This window comes from Sinocyclocheilus grahami, unplaced genomic scaffold (genome assembly GCF_001515645.1).
Source record: "Sinocyclocheilus grahami isolate Dianchi unplaced genomic scaffold, SAMN03320097.WGS_v1.1 scaffold94.1, whole genome shotgun sequence".
NCBI classification, from domain to species: Eukaryota; Metazoa; Chordata; class Actinopteri; order Cypriniformes; family Cyprinidae; genus Sinocyclocheilus; species Sinocyclocheilus grahami.
Genome location: NW_015505273.1, coordinates 2,501,308 through 2,526,307, shown reverse-complemented (window position 1 = coordinate 2,526,307; position 25,000 = coordinate 2,501,308). Strand labels below are relative to the sequence as shown.

At 35.4% G+C, this 25,000-nt stretch overlaps 1 protein-coding gene across 1 annotated transcript in view; it reads left to right on the top strand.

Moving 5' to 3' along the window:
- The first annotated feature begins 4,192 nt into the window (after positions 1-4,192).
- The window catches only part of LOC107587637 (protein CBFA2T2-like), a 39,748-nt gene continuing 18,940 nt past the window's right edge, over positions 4,193-25,000 (top strand). Inside the window, exon 1 of the mRNA XM_016275485.1 lies at positions 4,193-4,353. Within this exon, the coding sequence (XP_016130971.1) occupies positions 4,326-4,353 (28 nt within the window). The 5' untranslated portion in view covers positions 4,193-4,325. The remainder of the gene's footprint in view (positions 4,354-25,000) is intronic.

Genomic DNA, 25,000 nt, shown 5'->3' with positions numbered 1-25,000 from the left:
ACCACGACTTAATTTGTTCTTGTGCCTAATAGTAGTGAGAAACTAACACAACTAAATGGTTTGTGCTGAATCCTGAATAGACCCTCCTAGGCAGATATTTCACATGCTACTGTAGAAAAAAAATCTAATATCTACATATTCAACTGACCTGAACTGAAAAATAGACTTTTTGCTATTGTCCTCTTTTTTTAGAGCTGCTTTACAGCAGAATTGAATTTTGCATCATTGAAACAATATTGCCAACAATAAAAGTTGAGGAAATATTATTTATATAACAGCACTGGGACTTTTCACTGGATTATTATTAGTTGTGGGGATTTTACAGTGACTCTTTCTGCAGTTACATAGTTGCGCCAGTAGATGGCGACAAGTGACAGAATTATAAGTGAATATTGACTCATTTATTCAATCGATTTGTTCCACAACACTGAAACATTAACAAACGAAACGATTAACGATGGGGATTTTACAGTGACTCTTTCCAAATATAGGTCTCTGCAAACAAAAAGGGGGTGTTTCCCAATTATTGGGAGTTTTCAAATCGGGATAAGCGTTTTTTAAACTAACCAATCACTTAAAGACCTCTATCAGATGTTTGTACAGTGCAGATGCTTTCCAGATGAAGCGATCTTTAACAGACATCTTGCAGACTTACCTGTGCTGTATTTTATTTGTCATCATCATTTAATTGGTTAGTCAATTTTCGAGTTAATTTTAGTAGCCTATACTATTTTAGTATTGTGTGTGTGTGTGTGTTATATTATATTATTATGAATAAACGAAGAATAAACAGTATTTTGATACATACTGTACTATAGTATGCCGTAATAATTATTTGCCATATTTACTTGACTCTCCAATATTTTTCAGTGTGTGTGTGTGTCGCTTGGTCATTCTCAAGCTGTTGCATTGTGAAAGACCTGATAATGCACTAAATAGACCAGTGACAAAGACACACACTCAGAGACACAAACCCAGCCGTCAAACACACACACACTGGCACGAGTCACATCAGCAGAGTGACTTCTGCTATTCGGACTAACGCATTTCTGTCTTTGTCAATGTAACGCACGCTGCTTCATATGCCCGTTACAAATTATCATCACAAAGGCCTGCTGGGTCACATATATGATGTATTCATAGGCCACGTGCTTATTACTCCGTCTGTCTGGATCTGCTCAGTTTGAATCTTTTCTCTTTACTAACATCACGTATCAGCTGGTGTTTTAACGATTTTTGGTGGTCAATTCTTCTCAAATTCACACAGGCTTAAAGAATCACATTAACATGATTCACAAACAAACATCTTCAAGTTCAGCATCTATTATTTTAGCATTTCAAACCGTACAAACCAGGGTTATTATCATGAAATAAAACCAAAATTAAAACAAACAGACAATAAATAAATAAATAATTGTGTACATAAATACACAAAAAATAATAAACTTTAAAAAAAAATCATTAATAAAATAAAAAATTGAAAATATTATTATATCATTAGTATTTACTAGTATAGTATTTATTAGATTTTTCCAATATTTTTCAAACTATATATCATTGAATTTGTTTTTGTTACTATATTTATGTTTTCAAATTGCTGTAGTAGAACTATGTGTGTGTGTTTGTAAAAAATAAATTAAAACTAAACCTAAAAATTGTTGCTTTAAATAAAATAAACGTCAACTGAAATAAATGAAAACTAAAAAAAGAAACTTATTTTATTTCAGCAAGATGGCAAGGCATTATTTCTCATTTTCTTGTAGTCTAACTTGAAGTATTAAAATAACAAAAACTGAAATAAAAATAATAAAAACTGTATACATATAAAAAAAAAAAAAAGACAAAAACACAAAAAAAGACAAAAACTTTATCTAAAATTAAAATGAAAACAGAAAATAAAAAAATCGAAATATTAATTAGAGCTACAATGATACTAAAATAACACTGGTACAAATGTTATTTTTTAAGTGTGTTTGTGCATATTTATTTACTATAAATTACTTGCTTTTATATTGTTTTCTATTGCAATGACATTTTAAGTGTGACTGGAGCAGGAACGAGGAAGAGCATCTTCTGGGTGTGTGTCAGTAAGGACGGTGGGTATTAATTTGTTGTTGTTGGTCAGCAGCTGTGCCGTACACTCAGGAGCAGGTGGCGACTCGTGAGGGGACTGGGAAAGAATGAGCGGCATGTGTTCATGTGGGAGGCCACAGGAGGAGGGAGAGACTCTCATCCTGTTTAGAGACATACCACCAACATATGAGGACCTGGATGGACACAGCATCAACACAGATAGGGATGAAAAACTATTTAGACGGTATAGATTTTACTCACATGACTTCTTTGTCAACTTTTTCAAAATCCAGTGACCTTCCACTATAGATTCTAAGCCACTTCAGGAACCCTGTAAACCTGTACATTTGATTTAAGATTTTTTACACTCTATAGATGCAACCAAAACACCCACCAATTCACTATCTCAACAAATTAGAATATGGTGACATGCCAATCAGTTAATCAACTCAAAACACCTGCAAAGGTTTCCTGAGCCTTCAAAATGCTCTCTCAGTTTGGTTCACTAGGCTACACAATCATGGGGAAGACTGCTGATCTGACAGTTGTCCAGAAGACAATCATTGACACCCTTCACAAGGAGGGTAAGCCACAAACATTCACTGCCAAAGAAGCTGGCTGTTCACAGAGTGCTGTATCCAAGCATGTTAACAGAAAGTTGAGTGGAAGGAAAAAGTGTGAAAGAAAAAGATGCACAACCAACCGAGAGAACCGCAGCCTTATGAGGATTGTCAAGCAAAATCGATTCAAGAATTTGAGTGAACTTCACAAGGAATGGACTGAGGCTGGGGTCAAGGCATCAAGAGCCACCACACACAGACATGTCAAGGAATTTGGCTACAGTTGTCATATTCCTCTTGTTAAGCCACTCCTGAACCACAAACAACGTCAGAGGCGTCTTACCTATATATGTGTATATCTATTTAATACATTATAATTGATATTATACAATTAATCACATTATAAATACATTTTGAAATATACAATATTTTAAAAGAAATTACTACATTTTACACATCTGTACACAGACCCCTCATTTATAATGTGACATGCTTTCATCTTAGATGTATTTCATTTTAGATTTCATCTAAAACTTTTTTAATGATTCTACTAATTTATTTTCTAAAATATGTATGTTTGTATACATCAGTGTTTTTTTTTACTAGTTAAAACTAAAATCAAAAATATAAAACTATAATTTTCATTAATTTAAATAAAGCTGAAATAAAATAAAATATAAATATCACATGAAAAACTTAACTTAACTTATGACTAAAACTTAAATTTAAATGACAATTGAAAATATAAAAAAGCTAATTCAAAATGTTAATAATACAAAATGAATACACATAAATATACAATATAATAATATATAAATAATACTAAAATATATTTTGTATACAAGTTTATTGATAGCCTATTAATTGAGAGTCTGTATGGAATAATTATATTTTTATCCATTCATTTTTCAAGGTACTTTATATATGGCATGGTCCTGAAATTCATACTATGGTAGCCTACATGATCAATAAACCAGAAGTAGCTACAAGGTATTATCGTGGTACATTTGATTTGGAAACATGCACATGCTATTACCATGTTTTACCATTTGGACATGTATTATGGTGTATGACACTGTAATCATTCATTACCATGATATACATCAAAGTAACATCTGGTATCATGACTGTCCCATGGTATCACCACGGTGTTTTTAGTTTATTGTATAGCAGAGTCTCTGTACCTCCACCTCCAGTCATGAACATCTCAGGGATGCTGTCAGTGTGTTCACACACACACACACACACACACACACACACACACACAGACTCTCTCTCACACACACACACACACAGACACACACAGAGACTCTCTCACACACACACACACAGAGAGACACAGAGACACACACACACACACGCACGCACACGCGCACACGCACGCACACGCACACACACGCGCACACACACACACGCACGCACACACGCACACACACAGAGAGACACAGACACACACACACACGCACGCACACACACACAGAGAGACACAGACACACACACACACACACGCACGCACACACACACAGAGAGACACAGACACACACACACACGCACGCACACACACAGAGAGACACAGACACACACACACACACGCACGCACACACACAGAGGTCCGTGGATCTATTCGTGAAGAACTACAAAGCACAGGCACACGGCGAGCGGCTCGAGTCTGTCAGCGCGAGGAGAGTCACAATGGTCGGGATTCCGGGCGCGTTTCAATGTAAGTGCGCTAATGTGACGGGCTTGTGCGTGTTTGCAGCGTTTCGTGCAGCTCCTCTCTTACAGCAACACATATCGCGACACGCATGTCAGACTAAAAAGATCAACAGAGCAGTGAGAATAACACATTTTGGGGGTGTATGGCGAATTTTCCATGATAAATACCGTCATTGCGGCCTTTACTGTAAGGTATCGTTCACGCAAAATGCGCTCTTGCTTTGCGTTTGCGACTGTACTGTATTGACTGCGCATGCGTACAGCGTCTCGATGTTTTTCAGCGTCTTCGTGCCACGAGCGTTCCAAACTCATTTGTTTTGAACGCCAGAACGCTTCCGGTATGAGCATTAAACAAAATAAATGGGACATCCGATAATATTAGACATAATACATTCATATGGAAACCCCCTCGAACAGTTAATGAAGCTTTTGGGAGGTGTTAAATATGGTATTTTAGTGGCAACTACTTTTACCGTGGTCAGTTGTTGTTTACTATATCATTAAAGTGTGTTAAATTGTACAATTTTTTCAATTTGCCAATGTTATGATTGTTTATGATGATATCAGATAGTAATACCACATTATTTGGATTGCATATTCATTTATCATGGTATTTACAATGAATGATCTTATGCTTTTTATTTTTATATCACTAAAAGTGTCTGCTAAATGAATTAATGTAAAAGGTACTTCAGAGAATACCATGGAGGTCAATTGGATATGTTTATAAAACAAAAAACATGGAACTTGGTACCACGGTAAGAGTGCAGACCAAACAAAGTACGATGGTGGTACTACCATAGTGTTCTTGGAGTACCACATAAAAACCATGGATTATTGATATCATAGCCACTGCACTTTTTTGTAAGAGTGCAATTACCATATTTTTTGGACAAGTACCATAGTACTCCCATGTTTTGTTGTTTGTTTGGACATTATAATTATAATCATGTCATTGTATTCTTTGAAGTGTGTAATTTGTGTGAAAAAGTGCATACCCATTTCCATGCTAATACCATAGATTGTAGTAAGGGCACACTGTCTGTCTAGCGTGGTAAACCAGCTCTAATCTGTTTTGAGGGTTGGAGACGGACCCCTCTCTCGTGTCTCACTGGAGGATTTGGCGTTAATCCCCTCTGCAAAGTTTCACACCATCTGGACTTTAGTGGTGCTCGGTGGACTGATCTGCAGGAGGCCTTTGTGTGTGTGTGTGTGTGTGTGTGTGAGAGTGTGTGTGTGTGTGTGTGTTTACAATGAAACGTCCCGGTGCCACAGCAGCGCTGTCGGGGTCACTCGTGCTCAAGAATAACGCAGGCCATTGCTTTGTCCCCGGGGTTTGTTTCCTTGTCCTGAATACCAAATGCATTGGACTAGGAGCTGATGATGCTGCAGACCATGTGATGATGGTTTTGACCACATGAGGGCGAGATGGGCTGAAGATGGACTAGTCACGATGACCGACAGTGAATATCACACTGCCTGTGTACATTACAAAACACTTGCATGGTGATATCATAGTTTTTTTGGGCATACACAATTATATTTTTAATATACCTTGGAGTACCATGTAAATACCATGGCACATACATTTCAGTATCATGGTGTCTCTCAAAGTGCCATAGTATTATTACTGGAGATCACTGCTATTTGAGTATTTTGTGTACTATTATAGTATTTATTAATGTTTTGAATTAGCTTTTATTTTTTACATTTTATTTAAATTTTAGTTGAAGCATTAGCAATTTGATGTGCTTTTGTCAATTAATTATTATTATTTTTTTTTTATATATATAAATAATTTATTTCGTTTTAGTCATTTTAGTGCTTCATCTTTAACTTATTTTATTTTGGTTAATTGCCAAAGCTATGTTTCTAATTTTGGTTTACGTTTAAAAAAAAATTTTAATCTCAAATTTTTATTTTAAATTATTTAAGGTTTTTTCAGTCAACAAAAATATTTTTAATTGGTAGGTGGTGCCATGGTACAGTGATGGTATTAGATGGTAATATTATGATAACTTATTTAAATGGTTTTCCAATGTATTTTCCAATGTACCATGGTACTATTATGGCAAACATCCATAAAACATGCTGATGCTAGGGTCCAAAAAACCTAATCATGGTACTACCATGGTACTTTTTGTAAGTGTTGTTTAAAAAAACAGAGTATTACCATTGATAATACAATGGACCATTTCCAAAACGACACATTTACGGTTTTGTCCAGCATCCTGGAGACTTAAACGCTCATGTACATCCCTCTTTAGTGAGACTTTGGCCGGAGCTCTTGAAAGACTGGAAGTTTGTGTTTGTGTGTGTGTGTGTGTGTGTGTGTGTTGGGGGTGGTTAGATTCCGATCTTCTGACTTGAAGAAAGGAAACACAGGACAAAAGGGCCCTTCAGGTTTGAATTAGCGCTTTAATTGCTCTTGGCTTTTGCTGCCGGGGTCTCCAGAGCTGACAACACGCCCCTCGGATCGCGTGGGAGAGTTTGTGCACGTCAGAAAGAGAGAGTAAGAAGAGTTGGGAATGAAGTATGGGTCTCCGCTTCGGTTTTAGCAGCTGTTAGTGTTCAAACGAGGTAGTCTTGGCTCGCAGTGGCTCCACGGTTCTCCTCTCAAACCACTGAGAGCTGCGTCCAATTAGCAAATAACCAAACCCTTTGAGTCCCAGCCGTAATAAAACAGACGCTCGATGCACCCTAGGTGGGTTCTGTGGTTTGCAAATGCTAGTTTATCAAACCTAACATGCACAGTTCTGCGTTTTATTCATCTGTTGGGTGCTGAAGAGTGTTAAAACGAGCACTGAAGATGTCAAACATCCTCTGATAAAGTAAAAAATGTGGATGTCATTGACTTGTGTTTAGCTGTTCTAGTGTTTAGGCCGTATGTGCGCGAGCGTGTACGCGCTTGTGTGTGTTGGATGGATTATCTCGGAAGAGAAACACAACGCTGTAATTGACATCAACTCCACCAGATGTTTCTCGTCGGCCACCGCTGCGCAGACAGGCTGTGCAAGATTGAATCCAGATGTCGAGGCTCCACAGCGAATAGTTTTCTCGCCACCAACGAACGACTGTTGCCCAGAATGTCAGTTTTTGCTGGAGATATGGATTATTGCGGGACCGGACCGCCTGGAGTCGGGCCTCTGACCCCGTTTAGAAGAATCCAGATTTCTTTATATGCTTCCATCACGAATATTACCCCGATGTGTTGACAACTGTCTTTGTTTTGATGCACTTCAGTTCGCCTAAAGATGGAAAGTCTCATTATCTACTCGACCACATGTTCCTCTAAAGTCCTGTTGGACAGAATTTGCCCTCTTGCTCTTGAAGCTCATTTAGACTTGTGCATATTCAGTCGTGAATTACAATTGGTTACAAGACACGTGAGACCCAATACGATAGATTTTTTCACCACTGTTCCCATGGCAAAAACCCAGTAAGATTTTTCCATTGGATTATTGCAGAAAACAAGCTCTTTGACCAACAAAAGTTGATTTTTAGTTGCTCTCCACCACACATTCTGCTTTTATATTATGATTAAATATTCAGTGGCATAAAATGGTCTTAAAATAACAATAATATTGTTTATCGCAATTATTTTTGGGGCAATATATCGCACAACAAAAAGTTGTTATCGTGACAGGCCTATTTAGATTCCTCACACAAAACTATTGCATGACTTCTGAAGATTTGACATCTCTCCATCACCAACTAGACTGAAAAAAAAAATTGGCGTAGGATTTATTTCGAAAGTTTTCACTCAGAAACTGCTGCTAAATTTCACAAATAATTACAAAGAAACAGGAAGTGTCATGTTTCGTGAAAGAAACCGATGGTGAGCAAATGATGACAGAAAGATCGTTTTTTAGGTGAACCGTCCCTTTAAAGGTCTTTTTCTGCAGTTTCAACAGCAGACTCCTCGAGCAGCGGGATGTTTTGTTGTCTTGGATTGTTCTGTGATTGTTCACGGGGCTGATGCTTATCAGCTGATCCGGCTGTGGTGAAAACAAAGCAAGGGTTTGGAGTGGCGGGATTATTTTGGGACGGCTGATCGGGCTCTGAACTTTCTGCAGCGGTGGGAGTTTAAAGAGGGACAAAGACGGCAGTCATTGAGGAGTCTATCAGAGGGAGGAGCGTTTAAGAGCTTGTGAAAGGGGCTTATCATGCCATTAAAGCTTTTTAAGACCCCCACCATCCACACCGCTTAAAAACGAGCCCTCCACCTTCTCCACCAACATTTCTGTGGCGTTTCTTTCAACTTTCTGTTGTCTCAGATTCTGATTCAAGAAACGTTATGTTAGAGACATTGATGTACAGCATGGTTGGATCTATTGATCAGATATCCAGGTGCTATTTCACCCTACAAATAAATAGGAAAAAACAAGGAATTATAGATTGTGTAAAGACAATAGATCCTATTTTTTAGAACCATTAAGGTTGTTTTCGTGACAATTAAACACATTTATCTCGCCCAAATTTTCATTAATGCAAATAACAACAACAAATTAAATTTTTTAAATGGTAATGAAAATCATTTTGTCTGGGCACAATGATTTTTATAATTTTAAATCAGCATTAAATTATTAATAATCGATTTTTTTTTTTGCATCACAGTCAGAGTTATTATAGTTAACTAATAATATTAAAAGCATAAAAAACATTTTTGTTACTTAAATAAACATTAACTGAAATAAAATAGAATAAATAAAAAACATTTATTTCAGCTAATTGCCAAGATTTCAAGATTTTAATTTAGTTTAACTTAACTTGATGTAGTAAATTAACTAAAACTAAAACTGAAATAAAATTATTAAAAACAATATATATATAAACACACACACACAAACTACTAAAAATGACAAAAACCCTACACAATTACTACAATTAAAATAAAAAAAAATTCTAAAAATAAAAACAGGTTCAAAATATTAATAAAAACTATAAAAGCATCTCAATTAATCACAGCAATGAAAATGTTTTTTTAAACATGTTTATTTTCACTTTATTCAAAATGTATTTTTTCTTCAGATTTTAATGTGATCTCTTCATATTTTACAGTATATTTTTTAAATATGATATATAAAATGTGAGATTCCCACATACATGCAATTTAAAAAATAAAAATGAATGAAAATAAATCCAGCGGTTACATTACACTTCTTGTTTTCCTTTCCTGTCTCTCAGTCCGATCCTTTATTTCTCTCATGGGCTGATGGGAAATCCAGCTGTTTTGTGGCCATCAGTGGCTGATGAGGGGTTAAAATCGCCTTCAGTCCAGTCTGTGAGAAGTTACCAGAGCTTTGACATTGAGACCTGATGTGTGTGTGTGTGTGTGTGTGTGTGTGTGTGTGTGTATACCCAACTGTTTCTCATGCTTCAGACCATACTGCCGCATTAAACAGGATGTCTGTGTCACATTTCAATGATCCGTTATATTTCTCCTGTAGATTTGGCAGTAATGCTTCTGAACGGGAGAGTGAATGAGACACTTTATGTTTGTCTGTTTTTGTCCAGAGGGCTGTAATGATATCTCTCCCATGAAATACTCTGAATATGAGTGTGAGCGCAGCGTTTACGTCTCACGTGAGGGATGTCTGATTTTGTAACGAATCAGTCTTGTCTATTCTTTTTGGTGAACTGTTTCACAAACAACACTGAAAAATTCCATTTGGATTGAGTCTGAAAACATTTTATGGGTTAACTAAAACTAAAATTTAAACTAAAACTACAAAAAAACACGTTCATTGCTTGAAATAATATAAACATGAACTAAATTAAATTAAAATTAAGTAAAATAAAAAATTTAAATAAATACAATTATTAAACTTTTTATATTAAAAATTATAAAAAAGTTCAAAATTTTAATTATTTTTAATGATAATAATGAAATAAAATTAAACTTTTGAAAACTTAAATTTTATTTTAGCTAGCTGCCAAGATCTAATTTCCCCATTTCTTTTAGTTTAACTTGATATAATAAAATAACTAGAAATAAAAATTAATACGAATATTTGATTTTTGTGATAAAAAAATCAACACACCGTAATTATTAAAAGTTCAACTAAAATTAAAATATTAAAAAATAATTACAATAAAAAATATAATAATAAAAACTAATTAAAAAAATAAATAAAATAAATAAATATATATATATATATTTAAAACTAAATAGCTAAAATAACACTGCTACCTCATTGCCGACAAAGGCAGCATCCTAACTTAAATAAAACCTCATAAGTGTTCTGATAAAATAAACAAGTATGCTATACATCTGTTAACAATTTAACAGATAGACAGATATAAGTCATTAGGGATTGAAACTGTGATGTAAAGTAACTGGTGAATCATTTTTATGAATTGGCTCATTGAAACGAGCTGTTTGAAAGAACTGATTCATCAAAATGATTCAGGCATTCCAGCACTGGTAAACACGCCAAAGGGATTGTGGGAAATGGTGGTCTCGACAAGCCAGAACAGTTCCTGCAATCCAACCTTAGGGAAGGCATGCTTACACACACACACACACACACACACACGTGAGATCCCCTTTCCCTTCTTATCTGCACAACTATAATTAAGTCCTTGGTTTACAGCGTAAAAAGCCCCATGGGTGCTCGCTCTCTGTCTCTCTGTCTCTCTCTCTATCTCTCTTTCCCTCCAGGTGTTCTCTATACATACTCCAGCTGAACCACCTGCAAACACAGGTGTGTGTGGCTCATAGTGTGTGTGTGTGTTTGTGCCAATAACACAGCTGCTCTCTTGCCTTGAGGCCAAAATTGGACCAAGAATTCAGAATAAACACAGGTGTGGTGTAGGAGAACAAGAGATATAAGCTCTAAACATCGACCAAAACCAGCTTTTTTCCTGTTTTTAAGCTGTTTTTGTACTGCTCATACGATTTATGCTGCATAATAATATATATTATTTAGAAAATTATATATATACACAAAAGGCTGCATTTATGTACAATTACAATTATATATGCACGTACATAATGCATGCAGCATAAATATGAGCGGTTTAATAGTGTTGCATTAAATGGTGCACTATACAGTTTCACATATTATTTTTATTCATTTTTTTTTCATCTGGAGCAGTATGCAGTATGCGAACACAGCCTCTTTTGTTGTGTCTCTTTCTCTCATCTTGTGACTTAGATTTTGTTCGGTATGGATCCCACACATACAGGCCCGACACAGAGCTCTTTGTGTCTTTGTCAAGAAAATATCCCCATTAGAGCCGCGTTATCTCATCCATGCTTTGAGATTCCGGATGCATTTTATCCCAATAGCACAACTTGGATCTGATATACTGTATATGCACCTCCAAATCAGGCTGAAGGTCACTGCCTACGTCCTTCGTTCATTATGCAACGGCTCCAGAAAGTGTTTAGACGTGTAAATCACACTTACAAATGTGTGAATGCCACTGCACTAGAAAACAAAAGATCAAGTATTTAAAATGAACTAATGAAGACACCAAGGTTTCGAATGCATTTAAATGAATGTAACCTAAAATGTTGATGCACTGTTGAAATATTCATTATTGCATAATTTAAAAGTCTAATAAACATCCTTTTGTGAAAAGGTTTGCTAGAATGTGCTTTGATATTTTGAATGCAATGACATTCACGTGTACTTCTATGGCTGCTGTATGTCATTTATTTGTGTTGACTAACAGTGATTATATCAGACGTCTTAAATATAGTCCGGAGGTTGTTTACACCAGACCTGGTTTAGGATCTGACCTCTTCGGTATGGAGCGGTGTGTGTTTCTCTGTCCGTCCACACACACATGCACTTCACATCAGTTCTTCTCTTGTAAAGCCAGGCAGTAAATTCCTCCTCATCATTTTCTTGTCTCTTTGAAAAGAGATTCTCAGATAAACTTTCGCAAGGGTGGTTAATGCAGTCAGGTCAGATGAAGTGCTGTTCTCTGACATTTTTAGGAATGTAGAAAATGCAATATATGCATCTTTATTTCTGCGATTTCTGAATTAAACACGCAGCTTTGTGAGGTCATGTAATGTTATATAAACATTTATTGTTGCATACTTTGTACTGTTTCAAATACTATTTTTTGCATATACTGCACATTATTCAAAATTCTATTTTGGCATCTGATTGAGCATCAAACAGCTTGTTTGTTTGGTTCTGAATGTCAAATATTTGCAAATTGTGTTTGAGATGCAGATTATGAGACTGGATTGTTATGTAATCTGGTCATTTGATGGTCATTATATCCATCTAACAGTAAACTGTGTATGTGGACTCTCTTCTTGGCTCTCAAAGTGGAAACTTTAGGGTAATGTGGCCAAGAGAGCGTGTGACCCCCTCTCATAAATTGCGCTCATGCACGTGCTCGGACAGATGCTGAAGTTTGGGAAGTAGTTGCCAGTAGTGTGACGGTTCTCAGATACTGCAGGATCTGTGTGTCTGTGTTTCACTGTGTTTCAGAATGAAAAACTAGCATACTAACTGAATATCACACATATGCGTACTGCCTGCCATTTTTTAAATAATAGTTAGTGAAACAGTTACATAGTTTACTACAGGGTTCCTCAAATCCTGCAGAGTTTAGCTCTGATCTAAACCCTGATCAAACTCGCTTACCTGTGATTTTCTAGGGATCCTGAAGACCCTGATGAGCTTGCTCAGGTGTGTTTGATTAGGGTTAGAGCTAAGCTCTGCACATTTTTTATTTAATTTGGCATTTTAAGCCAATCATTATTATTGTTTTGTATTTCATTTAGTCATGCTAATGGTGCAGAAATGATATAGTTCACATTACACACACAGACACAGACACATACATATATATATATATATATACACACACACACACACATTTAAAAACCTTTTGCATTGTTAATAGGTTAAATAATAATAATCATCATATAGGTATGTACATATGTATTTACAGTGTGTGTATATGTATATATTTCTAAACTTATATATATATATATATGTGTGTATGTGTGTGTGTGTGTGTGTGTGTGTGTGTGCATATACATATACACACACACACACAGGTTTTTTTCATTTGAGGACTTTCCTGGATGATCCCAAAGGGAGGTTTAATCAGATTTAAGTCACTTCTGGGGACAATTTGGTCCCCAAACTATAGCTAAGAAAACACACACACACTCACACACCTCTTTCACACACATCTCCTCACTTACATACAAACACACTCAGTCTGTAAGTCTTGTAAGAGGAGTCGAGTGTGTGTGTGTGTGTGTGTCAGGCTTTACTTAAACTAATGGCTCCCAGGCGTGCAGCGCGGCCAGACACACTGGAGCCGAGAGCTGAGCAGGAATGCCACTACAAACACACAGAGAGAGAGACTGACGGACACAGAGAAGTGCTTGGAAAGAGATTTTGCTGTGGAGGAGATTGGATGTGGATTTGGAACAGCAGTCCGCACAGTTTGTGTGTGTGTGTGTGTGTGTGTGTGTGTGAGAGAGAGAGAGAGTGAACACACTCGTCCTGCTGCGTTACGTCCACAAATGGAGGAAATGTCTTGCAGATGGAAGTGAAGGATCGTTACGATTCAGATAGAAACAGGCTCCTGTGCTCTTTATCATGTGACGATATCAGGACGATTTTCACCCAAAATAAAGCGATGAAACTCATCTATCAGGCAGTTTTGGTGCCAAAGATGTAGACATTTTGTTATTAGTTTAGCATGTTAACACAATACACTTAATAAGCACAGAAATTCACAGCACACACAAATATTGGGTAAGATAGTCAATTTTAAACCTAGCTCACAAAATTTGTTCTAAGAATGTTTTCCTAAAGTTCCCATTAAACATTATTTCTGAATGTTCTCAAACGTTACAAAATGTCCAGTGTTTAAATGTTTCAAAAATGTTAAAAGAACATTCCATTGTATAATTTTGCAAACATTATGCGAATGTTACTTTTGATGGTTCTCTGAAACAATTTTCAATTCAAGTTTATTTGTACAGCGCTTTTCACGATACAAATCATTGCAAAGCAGCTTTACAGCAAATTAAGTTTCTACAATATTTAGTGGTAGCTTATCAGTGGTGACTGTCAGTTAATGTACATATGGCAGAAATGTACGGAAAAATCAATTAAAAACGTAATCAAACAGACGATGAACGCTTTAGAATTTGGCTAAAATAAGGCATTTTAGAAGGCAGCCTATGCTTTTGTGTTGTTTTGTGGCCTTAAAATACTCTCAAGGTAGGCAGCAAATTTTAGAACAGAGTTAGTCTTCTGTCATTCCCAGGGTTTTCCATTTGAAACAGACTTTCTGTGGCATCCTCCATTGTCTCCATGTGTGGTGTAATGGCTACGCACTCCTTTCAGATGCATTTCAGAGCAGAAAGTCGTTGTTTTGTTTAAGCCGAGCTTTATAGATGCACATTTACATGCAAATGAAGGGAGCTGGTGTTAACGCTCATTAACTCGAATAGCAGGCCAAACACACTCCCTAAAGAGCACAGAGCACTGTTTGCACACAATCAACAGGTTTTACATGACTCTTTTGATTTTTACTCCCTCCATTCATGCATTTGGATAGCATAGGCTATAAGATGGGCTCTGATCTTTATATAAAAAAATTAAAATATATATAAAAAAATTATAATATTATTTCTATTTAAATATATACAATTTTGTATATATATATATATATTTACAATTTTTATTTTATTATTATTATTTATTAATTTTTACACAATATTTACTTATATTTTCTTTAAAAATACCAAAATTCACAAAAAATGGCTGACGCTAGGCTGAATGATGAGTTCTAATAACAGAACGATAATCTCCAATATTGACTGATTAATCAGGCTGGATTATATATTGCTCTTTCACTAAACTTAGGGTTTCGTTCTCTCTCTGTGATGCCAAAAGCTTGAGAAATCTCTGGGAGTGAGGTCATGCGTTTTTGACTTTCTTTTTGGACGGGACGAGAGATTGGCCGCTAGTCAGGGCTCTGTTTATTTGTCTAGAGGTCGATGGAGAGGGAGATAGAGAGCATGCCACATGACACCATATTGTAGATAATGTTTCTTATTGCATGTCACATTTTGTTAAAATTCGCCTCACTCACCCCAGTTGAAAAGAAAATGATCTGACATGCGCATGAAGTGTTTATTAATACACTCTAAAAAATGCTGGGTTAAATATAACCCAGCGCTGGGTTAAAAAGGGACAAACCCAGCTATTGGGTTGTTTTGACCCAGCGGTTGGGTTATATTTAACCCAGCATTTTTTTAGAGTGTAATGTTTGGAATAATTTTCCATGTTTTTTCCTTTGTATGGAGAAACCACAATTTCAGTCCCAGCTAACAAATATATATATATATATATATATATATATATATATATATATATATATATATGTAACGATTGGGAGTCAAGGTTGTAATTATATTAAACTAAACTTAAAAAATAACTTTTTTATTTCAGCGAGTTGCCAAGGGACCATTTCTCATTTTAATTTTGTTCTTGATGTACTAAAATAGCTAAAACTAATTAAAATAAAAAAAACTATACATGTACACACATACATACATAAACAATAACTACTATAAATGACAAAAACACACAATTCACAAATACTAAACCTAAAAAAAAGCATAAAATAAAAACATATCAATAAAACCTAAAGCAGTTTCTCACCACTATTGTGAATATATATCGTCTAATACAGATAGATTTAATAGTAATTCTAGCTCTGTTTGTTGTTCATCAACAATTGACATTTTATTTCTCCTGAGTGATTTTACAAGAAACATCTGGTTACTTGAAACATCAGTTAGGTCTCCTAAGAGCAACTCTGAGCAATAAAATTGTACTTTTTTGATGTGCAAGAAGTTGAATAGTTCAGCCTATAGTAACGGCACACAATTGGCATGCACTTTGTTTAGCCTTTGAGTGCCAGAGTAGTTAGTTATGTCAATGAGTCTCTAGTTTAATGTATTGAATAGAGCAGTGGCTGATTGGCCATGAGCCATGCAGTGGGTGTGGCTTGGGCTGTGACACCAGCAGAGAGAGAGAGAGAGAGAGAGAGAGACAGGTTTTACATGACTCTTTTGATTTTTACTCCCTCCATTCATGCATTTGGATAGCATAGGCTATAAGATGGGCTCTGATCTTTATATAAAAAAATTAAAATATATATAAAAAAATTATAATATTATTTCTATTTAAATATATACAATTTTGTATATATATATTTACAATTTTTATTTTATTATTATTATTTATAAATTTTTACACAATATTTACTTATATTTTCTTTAAAAATACCAAAATTCACAAAAAATGGCTGACGCTAGGCTGAATGATGAGTTCTAATAACAGAACGATAATCTCCAATATTGACTGATTAATCAGGCTGGATTATATATTGCTCTTTCACTAAACTTAGGGTTTCGTTCTCTCTCTGTGATGCCAAAAGCTTGAGAAATCTCTGGGAGTGAGGTCATGCGTTTTTGACTTTCTTTTTGGACGGGACGAGAGATTGGCCGCTAGTCAGGGCTCTGTTTATTTGTCTAGAGGTCGATGGAGAGGGAGATAGAGAGCATGCCACATGACACCATATTGTAGATAATGTTTCTTATTGCATGTCACATTTTGTTAAAATTCGCCTCACTCACCCCAGTTGAAAAGAAAATGATCTGACATGCGCATGAAGTGTTTATTAATACACTCTAAAAAATGCTGGGTTAAATATAACCCAGCGCTGGGTTAAAAAGGGACAAACCCAGCTATTGGGTTGTTTTGACCCAGCGGTTGGGTTATATTTAACCCAGCATTTTTTTAGAGTGTAATGTTTGGAATAATTTTCCATGTTTTTTCCTTTGTATGGAGAAACCACAATTTCAGTCCCAGCTAACAAATATATATATATATATATATATATATATATATATATATGTAACGATTGGGAGTCAAGGTTGTAATTATATTAAACTAAACTTAAAAAATAACTTTTTTATTTCAGCGAGTTGCCAAGGGACCATTTCTCATTTTAATTTTGTTCTTGATGTACTAAAATAGCTAAAACTAATTAAAATAAAAAAAACTATACATGTACACACATACATACATAAACAATAACTACTATAAATGACAAAAACACACAATTCACAAATACTAAACCTAAAAAAAAGCATAAAATAAAAACATATCAATAAAACCTAAAGCAGTTTCTCACCACTATTGTGAATATATATCGTCTAATACAGATAGATTTAATAGTAATTCTAGCTCTGTTTGTTGTTCATCAACAATTGACATTTTATTTCTCCTGAGTGATTTTACAAGAAACATCTGGTTACTTGAAACATCAGTTAGGTCTCCTAAGAGCAACTCTGAGCAATAAAATTGTACTTTTTTGATGTGCAAGAAGTTGAATAGTTCAGCCTATAGTAACGGCACACAATTGGCATGCACTTTGTTTAGCCTTTGAGTGCCAGAGTAGTTAGTTATGTCAATGAGTCTCTAGTTTAATGTATTGAATAGAGCAGTGGCTGATTGGCCATGAGCCATGCAGTGGGTGTGGCTTGGGCTGTGACACCAGCAGAGAGAGAGAGAGAGAGAGAGAGAGAGAGAGAGAGAGTGAGAGAGAGAGCGAGCGAGAGAGAGAGAGTAGTTCTAAATCCCAGAACCCATCTGGAGTCCATCTGTGCCTCACTGGCGGTGGAAGGACTCGGACTGCAGCGCTCACATATGTGAGAGAGTTTCAGACACATGCCTCACATATGAAGAGAGAGCAAGCCACTAAAGCAGAGTGATTTACATTGTTTGGAATAAGACACGAGCGGAGGGGACCATCATAGAGAGGAGGTGAGCTTCATCTCTCTGTGTTTTCATGCCTTTAGTTGTTTGTCTCCGTTCCACTGGCGTTTGCTATTTTATGTTTGCATCCAAAACTGCATATGTATACTCTATTCCAGGGCTGTAGATATAAGGTGTTTGTGTTTGTACAATGTTATATACTATTACCATGGTACTTTTATGTGTGGATTAAAGGGTCTGTGGAGAGCTTGGTGTTACAAACCTCTGAAAGTATACAGTGGAAAGCCATTTTTTTAAAGAATTACCATGGTATTCTTGGAAGTATCTTGAAGTGCTTTCTAAATGCCATGATATTTTATTTTTATTGCAGTTGTATATATCAGATATACATTTCACTATGGTACTTCCACAGTACTTTCTTGCCTGTAAGGGTTCGTGCTTTTTGATTTACTCATCTGGCAGACATTCAGTATTATCATGTCCATACAGAATTGGTTAATGGTTTTAAAATACACAAATGCACTGCTGTCATGGTTCATCTGGTTAGTGCATCTAAATTATTAATTAATTAATTAATTTATATATATATTAATTTATATACATTTAAATTAATATATATATAAAAAAAAATATATATATATATATTATAATAAATACTAATATATTAATTAATAATATATAATTATATAGTGCATCTATATAATAATCTATAAGTATAATGTAATATAATATTAATAAATAATATTAATAAACATAATTTTATTCAGTTTTTATTTTTGTTGAGTTGAAAACTCATAAAAAAAAATTATATTAATCGTATGCATGAGGTTATATCTAATGCAGATTCACATAATAGCATTTGCTATGCTGTTTTATGTTCGTATAATAGAAGTGATTCATGCCTTTCTGGTCATGGAAAAGCTGCAATAATCAGGGAATTTTGAAATAGTGATTTGGGAGCCTGAAGAAGGTCAGTCGTGGAAATGAATAACATCATGGAAAGTTTTTCTGCTCCTCACTAAGATATTTCATCAGCTGGAAACTGCTCCTCGAGAGTGTAATCTCTATAAAAAACGTATTTAAAAAAGAAATACTCGATTGTGAATAACTGGAAAACTCAAACGGGTCTCACTGGTTGAAGTGTTTCCACGTGGCAGGAGCTCGAGGTGTGATGAACTGATGAGATGCCAGCTGGAGTTCTGACCACAGGGTCAAGCTTTGCTTCATTAAACAAATCTGCTTTAACTGTCATGCAGGAAAGACTGTGTAGCATTCGTTTTCTGCATGGATGGATGGACAGATCAGTCGATGAAATCATTAGGAATGAGATGGTTAACGATTAGATATATTGTTCCTCTTTGAGCTTGCTGTCATATAGTGAGAATACAGAGCTATGAGATGAATGTGGAGAAGCTCAGATCACGTCGGAGTTCATATCAAGATCTCAGGCTTTTCATTGATTGCAGATTTGGTCAGATCTGAGCCCAGTTTTAGCTCAATCACACTGCAGTCCTGGAGAAAGTTTCGAGATATGAAGAGACCGTCTCGCTGCATTTCATTACTGACGTCTGTCTCTGAGCGCTGTGTGTTTCTGCAGGTCTGCTGTGTGTCACCTTAACACAATCTACAGCTGCGTTCTGACAGACACACAGCAGAGAAGGACTGCACAGCGTCATGCTGACAGCACAGCGTGTGTGTGTGTGTTTCTTTTTTCCCTGTAGACATGCTGTCTGCTTTTCAAACTCACAGCTTTGGACTGGAATCCAACTAGCATCTACTAGTCCTCCGAATTTAAGGATAAAGCATTTTAGCACTGTTTCTAGTGTTTCATTTCCTTTTTTTGCTTTAGACATTTACAAAGTGATGGTAGGAGATCATAGTATGATAGTATTTTTATACGCCACTATTCCAAAGGTTTGGGGTTGGTAAGATTATGTAATGTTTTAGAAAGAGGTCTCTTCTGCTCACCAAGGCTGCATTTAATTGATCAAAAATACATAAATTCTCAAATATTATTTAAATTCAAAATAACTGTGTTCTATGTTAATATAATTTAAAATGTAATTTATTCCTGTTGATGCAATGCTGAATTTCCAGCATCATTACTCCAGCCTTCAGTGTCAGGATTTCAGGATTAGTTGAATCCTGAAAAAAAAGAACAGCATTTAATTAAAAAATAGAAATCTTTTGTTACATTATAAATGTCTTTACTGTCACTTTTGATCAGTTTAATGCATCCTTGCTGAATAAAAGTATACATTTCTTCTTACTGACCCAAAACTTTGGAACAGTTGTTCAAAAGTTTGGGGTCGGTAAGATTATGCAATGTTTTTAAAAGCTTTGAATTTCTCTTCTGCTCACCAAGGCTGCAATTAATTGATCAAAAATACATTTAAAAATTGTTTAATATTATTACAATTCAAAATAACTTTTTTGTATTGTAATATATTTTAAATTGTAATTTATTCCTGTGATGCAGATCTGAATTTTCAGCATCGTTACTCCAGTCTTCAGTGTCATATTTTTCATCGTTTTGTGGAAACCATGATACATTGTTATTTTTCAAGATTCTTTGACGAATAGAAAGTTCAAAAGAACAGCATTTATTAGAAATAGAAATCTTTTGTAACATTTTAAATGTCTTTACTGTCACTTTTGATCAATTTAATGCATCCTTGCTGATTAAAATAGTATATATGTTTATATACTATGGTACTTAATGATTCACCTACAAGTACCGTTGCATATGAATATGTCACATGCACGCACACACACACATACACACACACACATCCATAGAGCAGCTGTTGAGTCACGTTGAAGCAGGAAGTTCCACATAAGCTCTGCTGAAGCAATGCTAACTGTCGTCTTGTCATCAAGACGGCGGCTGATCCGGCCGATTAGCCTTAAAACAACCATTTAACTGTTGCGCCTGATGGAGCGGTGTGTGCGGCCATTGTCCCACTTTGACCTGCTGTGTGGTCTGAAGGTCTGCTGGACATCACAACAGTCAGTAGTAGCCCTAGTGAAGATGTAGCGCTGGGCGGCTTGTGCTCGATGACCCCGAACAGCACTCTGTGGAGTCCCTCAGGAGCCCTGGAGGAGTCTAACTAGAGACGTTTAGTCTTTAAGGGCCCCATAGTTAGAGAAGATTTAACAGAGCTTGACACAATGCTTGCTGTGTATGAGAGAGTGATGATGGTATCAAAAGCATGGTACTTTTGATATTTACTATGGTACTGAATGATTAGTGCATCAAGGAATTTACCTCATACTCCTAAAAGGATACCATTGTAAATGAATTTTAAAAAGCATAGTACTATTATGGAACATTCTTGTTAGAATTTTGTCTCAAACTTTTCTTAAGAAAGTTTTATATATATATATATATATATTATTTGTATACTATTATAGTATTTTTTTTTTTCAGTTTTCATTTTAATTCTAGTTTAAGTTTTAGTCATTTTGTTATTTGTCATGTTTATTCGTTTTTTTTATATTTCTATTTAACTTTATTTTTTAGTTTCAGTTTTAGTCATTTTATTATGTGCTTTTGTCATTTTTATTAAAATATTTGTATTTAATTAGATTTTTAGTTTAAGTTTTAGTAATTTTGTGACATGCTTTTGTCGTTTTATTTGCATTTTATTGTAATAATTATATAGAATTTCTTGTTGAAAATGTTGTGCTTTTGTCAGTATTTCGACTGAAGTTTATTTTTATTTCAGTTTTTATTTTTAGTTTAGGTTTTAGAAATTGCTTTTGTCATTCTTATTCGTTTTCATATTAATATTAAAATATTATATTAACATTTCTATTGAACTTTATTTTTTAATTTTTTTGTTTAATTTTTAGCTAATTTGTTATGTGCTTTTGCCATTTTTATTTATTTATTTTTTAATATAACCTTTTATTTCAGTTTTATAGTTTTAGTCATTTTAGTTTTAGATTTTTCAGTTAGTTGCAGGGCAACATTTCAAATTGTTCTTAATTTTTCATTTAATATTTTTTAAAATAGTTTTAGTTAATGATACCAACACTGACAAGTATCAGCTGGTAGTACTTTGATATATACCATGGTACTGTTTGGTTTACTATGATATTTAAATGCTACCTAACTCGCATATTAGTGCCCATAAGTGACAAATACATTGTCCAGATTTAGTCCAGACAGCTGAAGCGTGCTGTACATCTGGACTGGAGTATTTTTGTTGAGCATCAGGCATGAGACGTGATGCAGCTGGTCCAGGGATAGTTCTGGCTAGAAACACACCTGGAGACCCTGCTTACATCAGACCAGATGTGTGTGTGCCAGAGAAACACTGACATTAACATTTCAACAGGCTCGTTTCGAGTCCCACAGCTTGATCTCTGTGTTTCTAAAACCAAGCGGAAGGAGCCAATCAGAGCAGCCGCTGAGTGAGTGATTGATCAGCTGGCCAATCAATTAGTGCCACAGAGGTCAGAAGGGCAGCGATTCAATGAGCCGAAGGACAGCCACTTTAGACTTCAGTCATGACACACACAAGCAGTGTCCTGTTAGTGGATATTACTGCTATCAGGATGTCAGCAACTTTCACTTAATCATGCAAATGTGCATCTAAGTGTGTGTGTGAGTGTGTGAAGTCCAAATCATAGCTGAAAATGCAGTCTGACGTACGTGAAACTACATCCACAACAGGCTGCAGTGATGAAGAAGTGAAATAAATAAGTGAGATCCATACTGAAAACAAACAAAACTATCTGCCAAGAGCAGTCAAAATACATCTATTTTTGACATATATTCTCTGAAAACATCATGTTTGAAGCAGTTTTGCGTCGCTAGTCAATGCATTTAGTTTTAAGGATGCTTAGATTGTTTTATTGTAAAAGAAGTCAAAAATACTGATTAAGAAAATCATTTTGTGCAAAATTACCCTGAATCAAGATCATTTCAAAACGCCATGGTGCAGTGATTTTTATAGTATTTCAGTGTTTTTCCATTGTGTTTTTTGTAAGTGTTTTATGTACCATAGTACTTTTTTGTTAAGGTTTTGTCATTCTAATATGGAAACTACTCAAGCGAAGTCTGAATCACTAGAATCTCTTTCTAGAATCGTGTTCATTGTCTGTAGTTAATTAGTAAACTCTGTTTTCCAGATACCTTCTGGTAATATTGGGGTACTTAAATACCAATTAAATACATCTCAAATGTGCCTTTACAATCCAATCATCTTCAAATGCTAATCAATAGCTTTGTCTTTAAGCTCGTTCTGTTAATATGCACTGAAAAAAATAGTTTTTTTGAACAGTTTTGCTCTGAAATTGCTAGTAAATTTCACAAATAATAAAAAAAGGCAAGTAACGCTGAATTAAATGAAATTTTGAAGTAGAATTTTCTTGTAAAACGTACTCTAATATTTGCTTCATTTACAGCGTTAAAAATGATTTTTTTCAGTAAAACATCTAAAAGCACCAATAAATCCGTTTCAAATGAATGCACTTGAGAGAGTTGAATCATCTGTGTCGGTTTGGCCGGTCAATGAATCGAGGGTCAGACTCTAGATATAGTTGAAGTGACTGACGCTGATGAGCTCAGGGTCAGGTGATGATTTCATTGAAAAGATGAGAGGACTGGACATGTGCATTCGCTCAGACGTCAGCATGCATGAGGCTTCGACCTGTTGCTGAGGCGAACGCATGCTCTGCGAGAGAGCAGCAGATGTGTGTGTGTGTGTGTGTGTGTGTGTGGACTGATAGGCACCAGGTGCAGCTTTTGTTTTGCCTTCCTTTCTTTAACTCTCCCTCCCGCCTCCCTCTCCTCCTGTCAAACTCCTATTTCCCTCTTTCCCTCCCTGCAGGAACTTTCTGTTGCTCTTTCAGAGCTCAGGAGACTTCATGGCGTTATATCGGTTATGTTTCTTCAACTGAAATTCTATAAATGAGACAATAGTTGGATTATAGAGCTATAAAATGAATGCAGGTCATAAGAGCAGCTCAGATCAGTTTTGAGTTTTGAGTGCAGGTATCTTGGCAAATCCAAGCACAGTTTGAGACGTCATTGAGATCTTTTTCTATATGCATTTTGTTGTTTGCATTTAGCATTATTTTTGCTGTTTGCGACCCTGCAGAACAGGTTACAGTTTGCACTTTTTTCTCACAATTGCAAGTTATTAATTTTGAGATGTAAACTCGCAATCCTGAGGTAAAAATTGTGAGATGTAAATTAAAAATTGTCCAAATTGTCAAGATAAAAATTTGTAATTCTATGAAAAAAGTCTGAATTGTGAGATGTAAACTTGCAATTCTGAGCAAAAAGGTCTCAATTGTGAGATATAAACATGCAAATAAAAAAATAAATAAAATAAGATCTGAATTGTGATATAAACTCACAATTCTTAGAAAAAAGGTTGTGAGATACAAATGTGCAATTCTAAGAAAAAAAGTCAAAATGTTGCAATATAAGCTTGCAATTCAGAGGAAAAAAAGTCTAAATTGTGAGATATAAACTTGAGAAAAAAGTTCTAAGATTCTTAGAACAAAGGTCAGAACTGAGATACAAATTTGCGGTTCCAAGACAAGAAGTCCAAATTGTGGGCTGTAAAATTGCAATTTTGAGACAAAAGTTCAGGTGTCAGATGACCAGCTAATATTGACAGTGATGTTTAATAATAGCAGTAATGATTTATTGGAGCTTTATGAGACGTGTGTAACAGGTGGCAGTCAGAGGAAGCTGCGCGTTTGCTGTTAGCAGATCAATATTGATCCGCACAGATATCCTGGAGCTGTGCTAACAGATCTGTGTGCAGGAGGTGTGTGTGTGTGTGTGTGTGTGTGTGTGTGTGTGTGTGTGTGTGTGTGTGTGTGAGTGTGTGAGAGAGA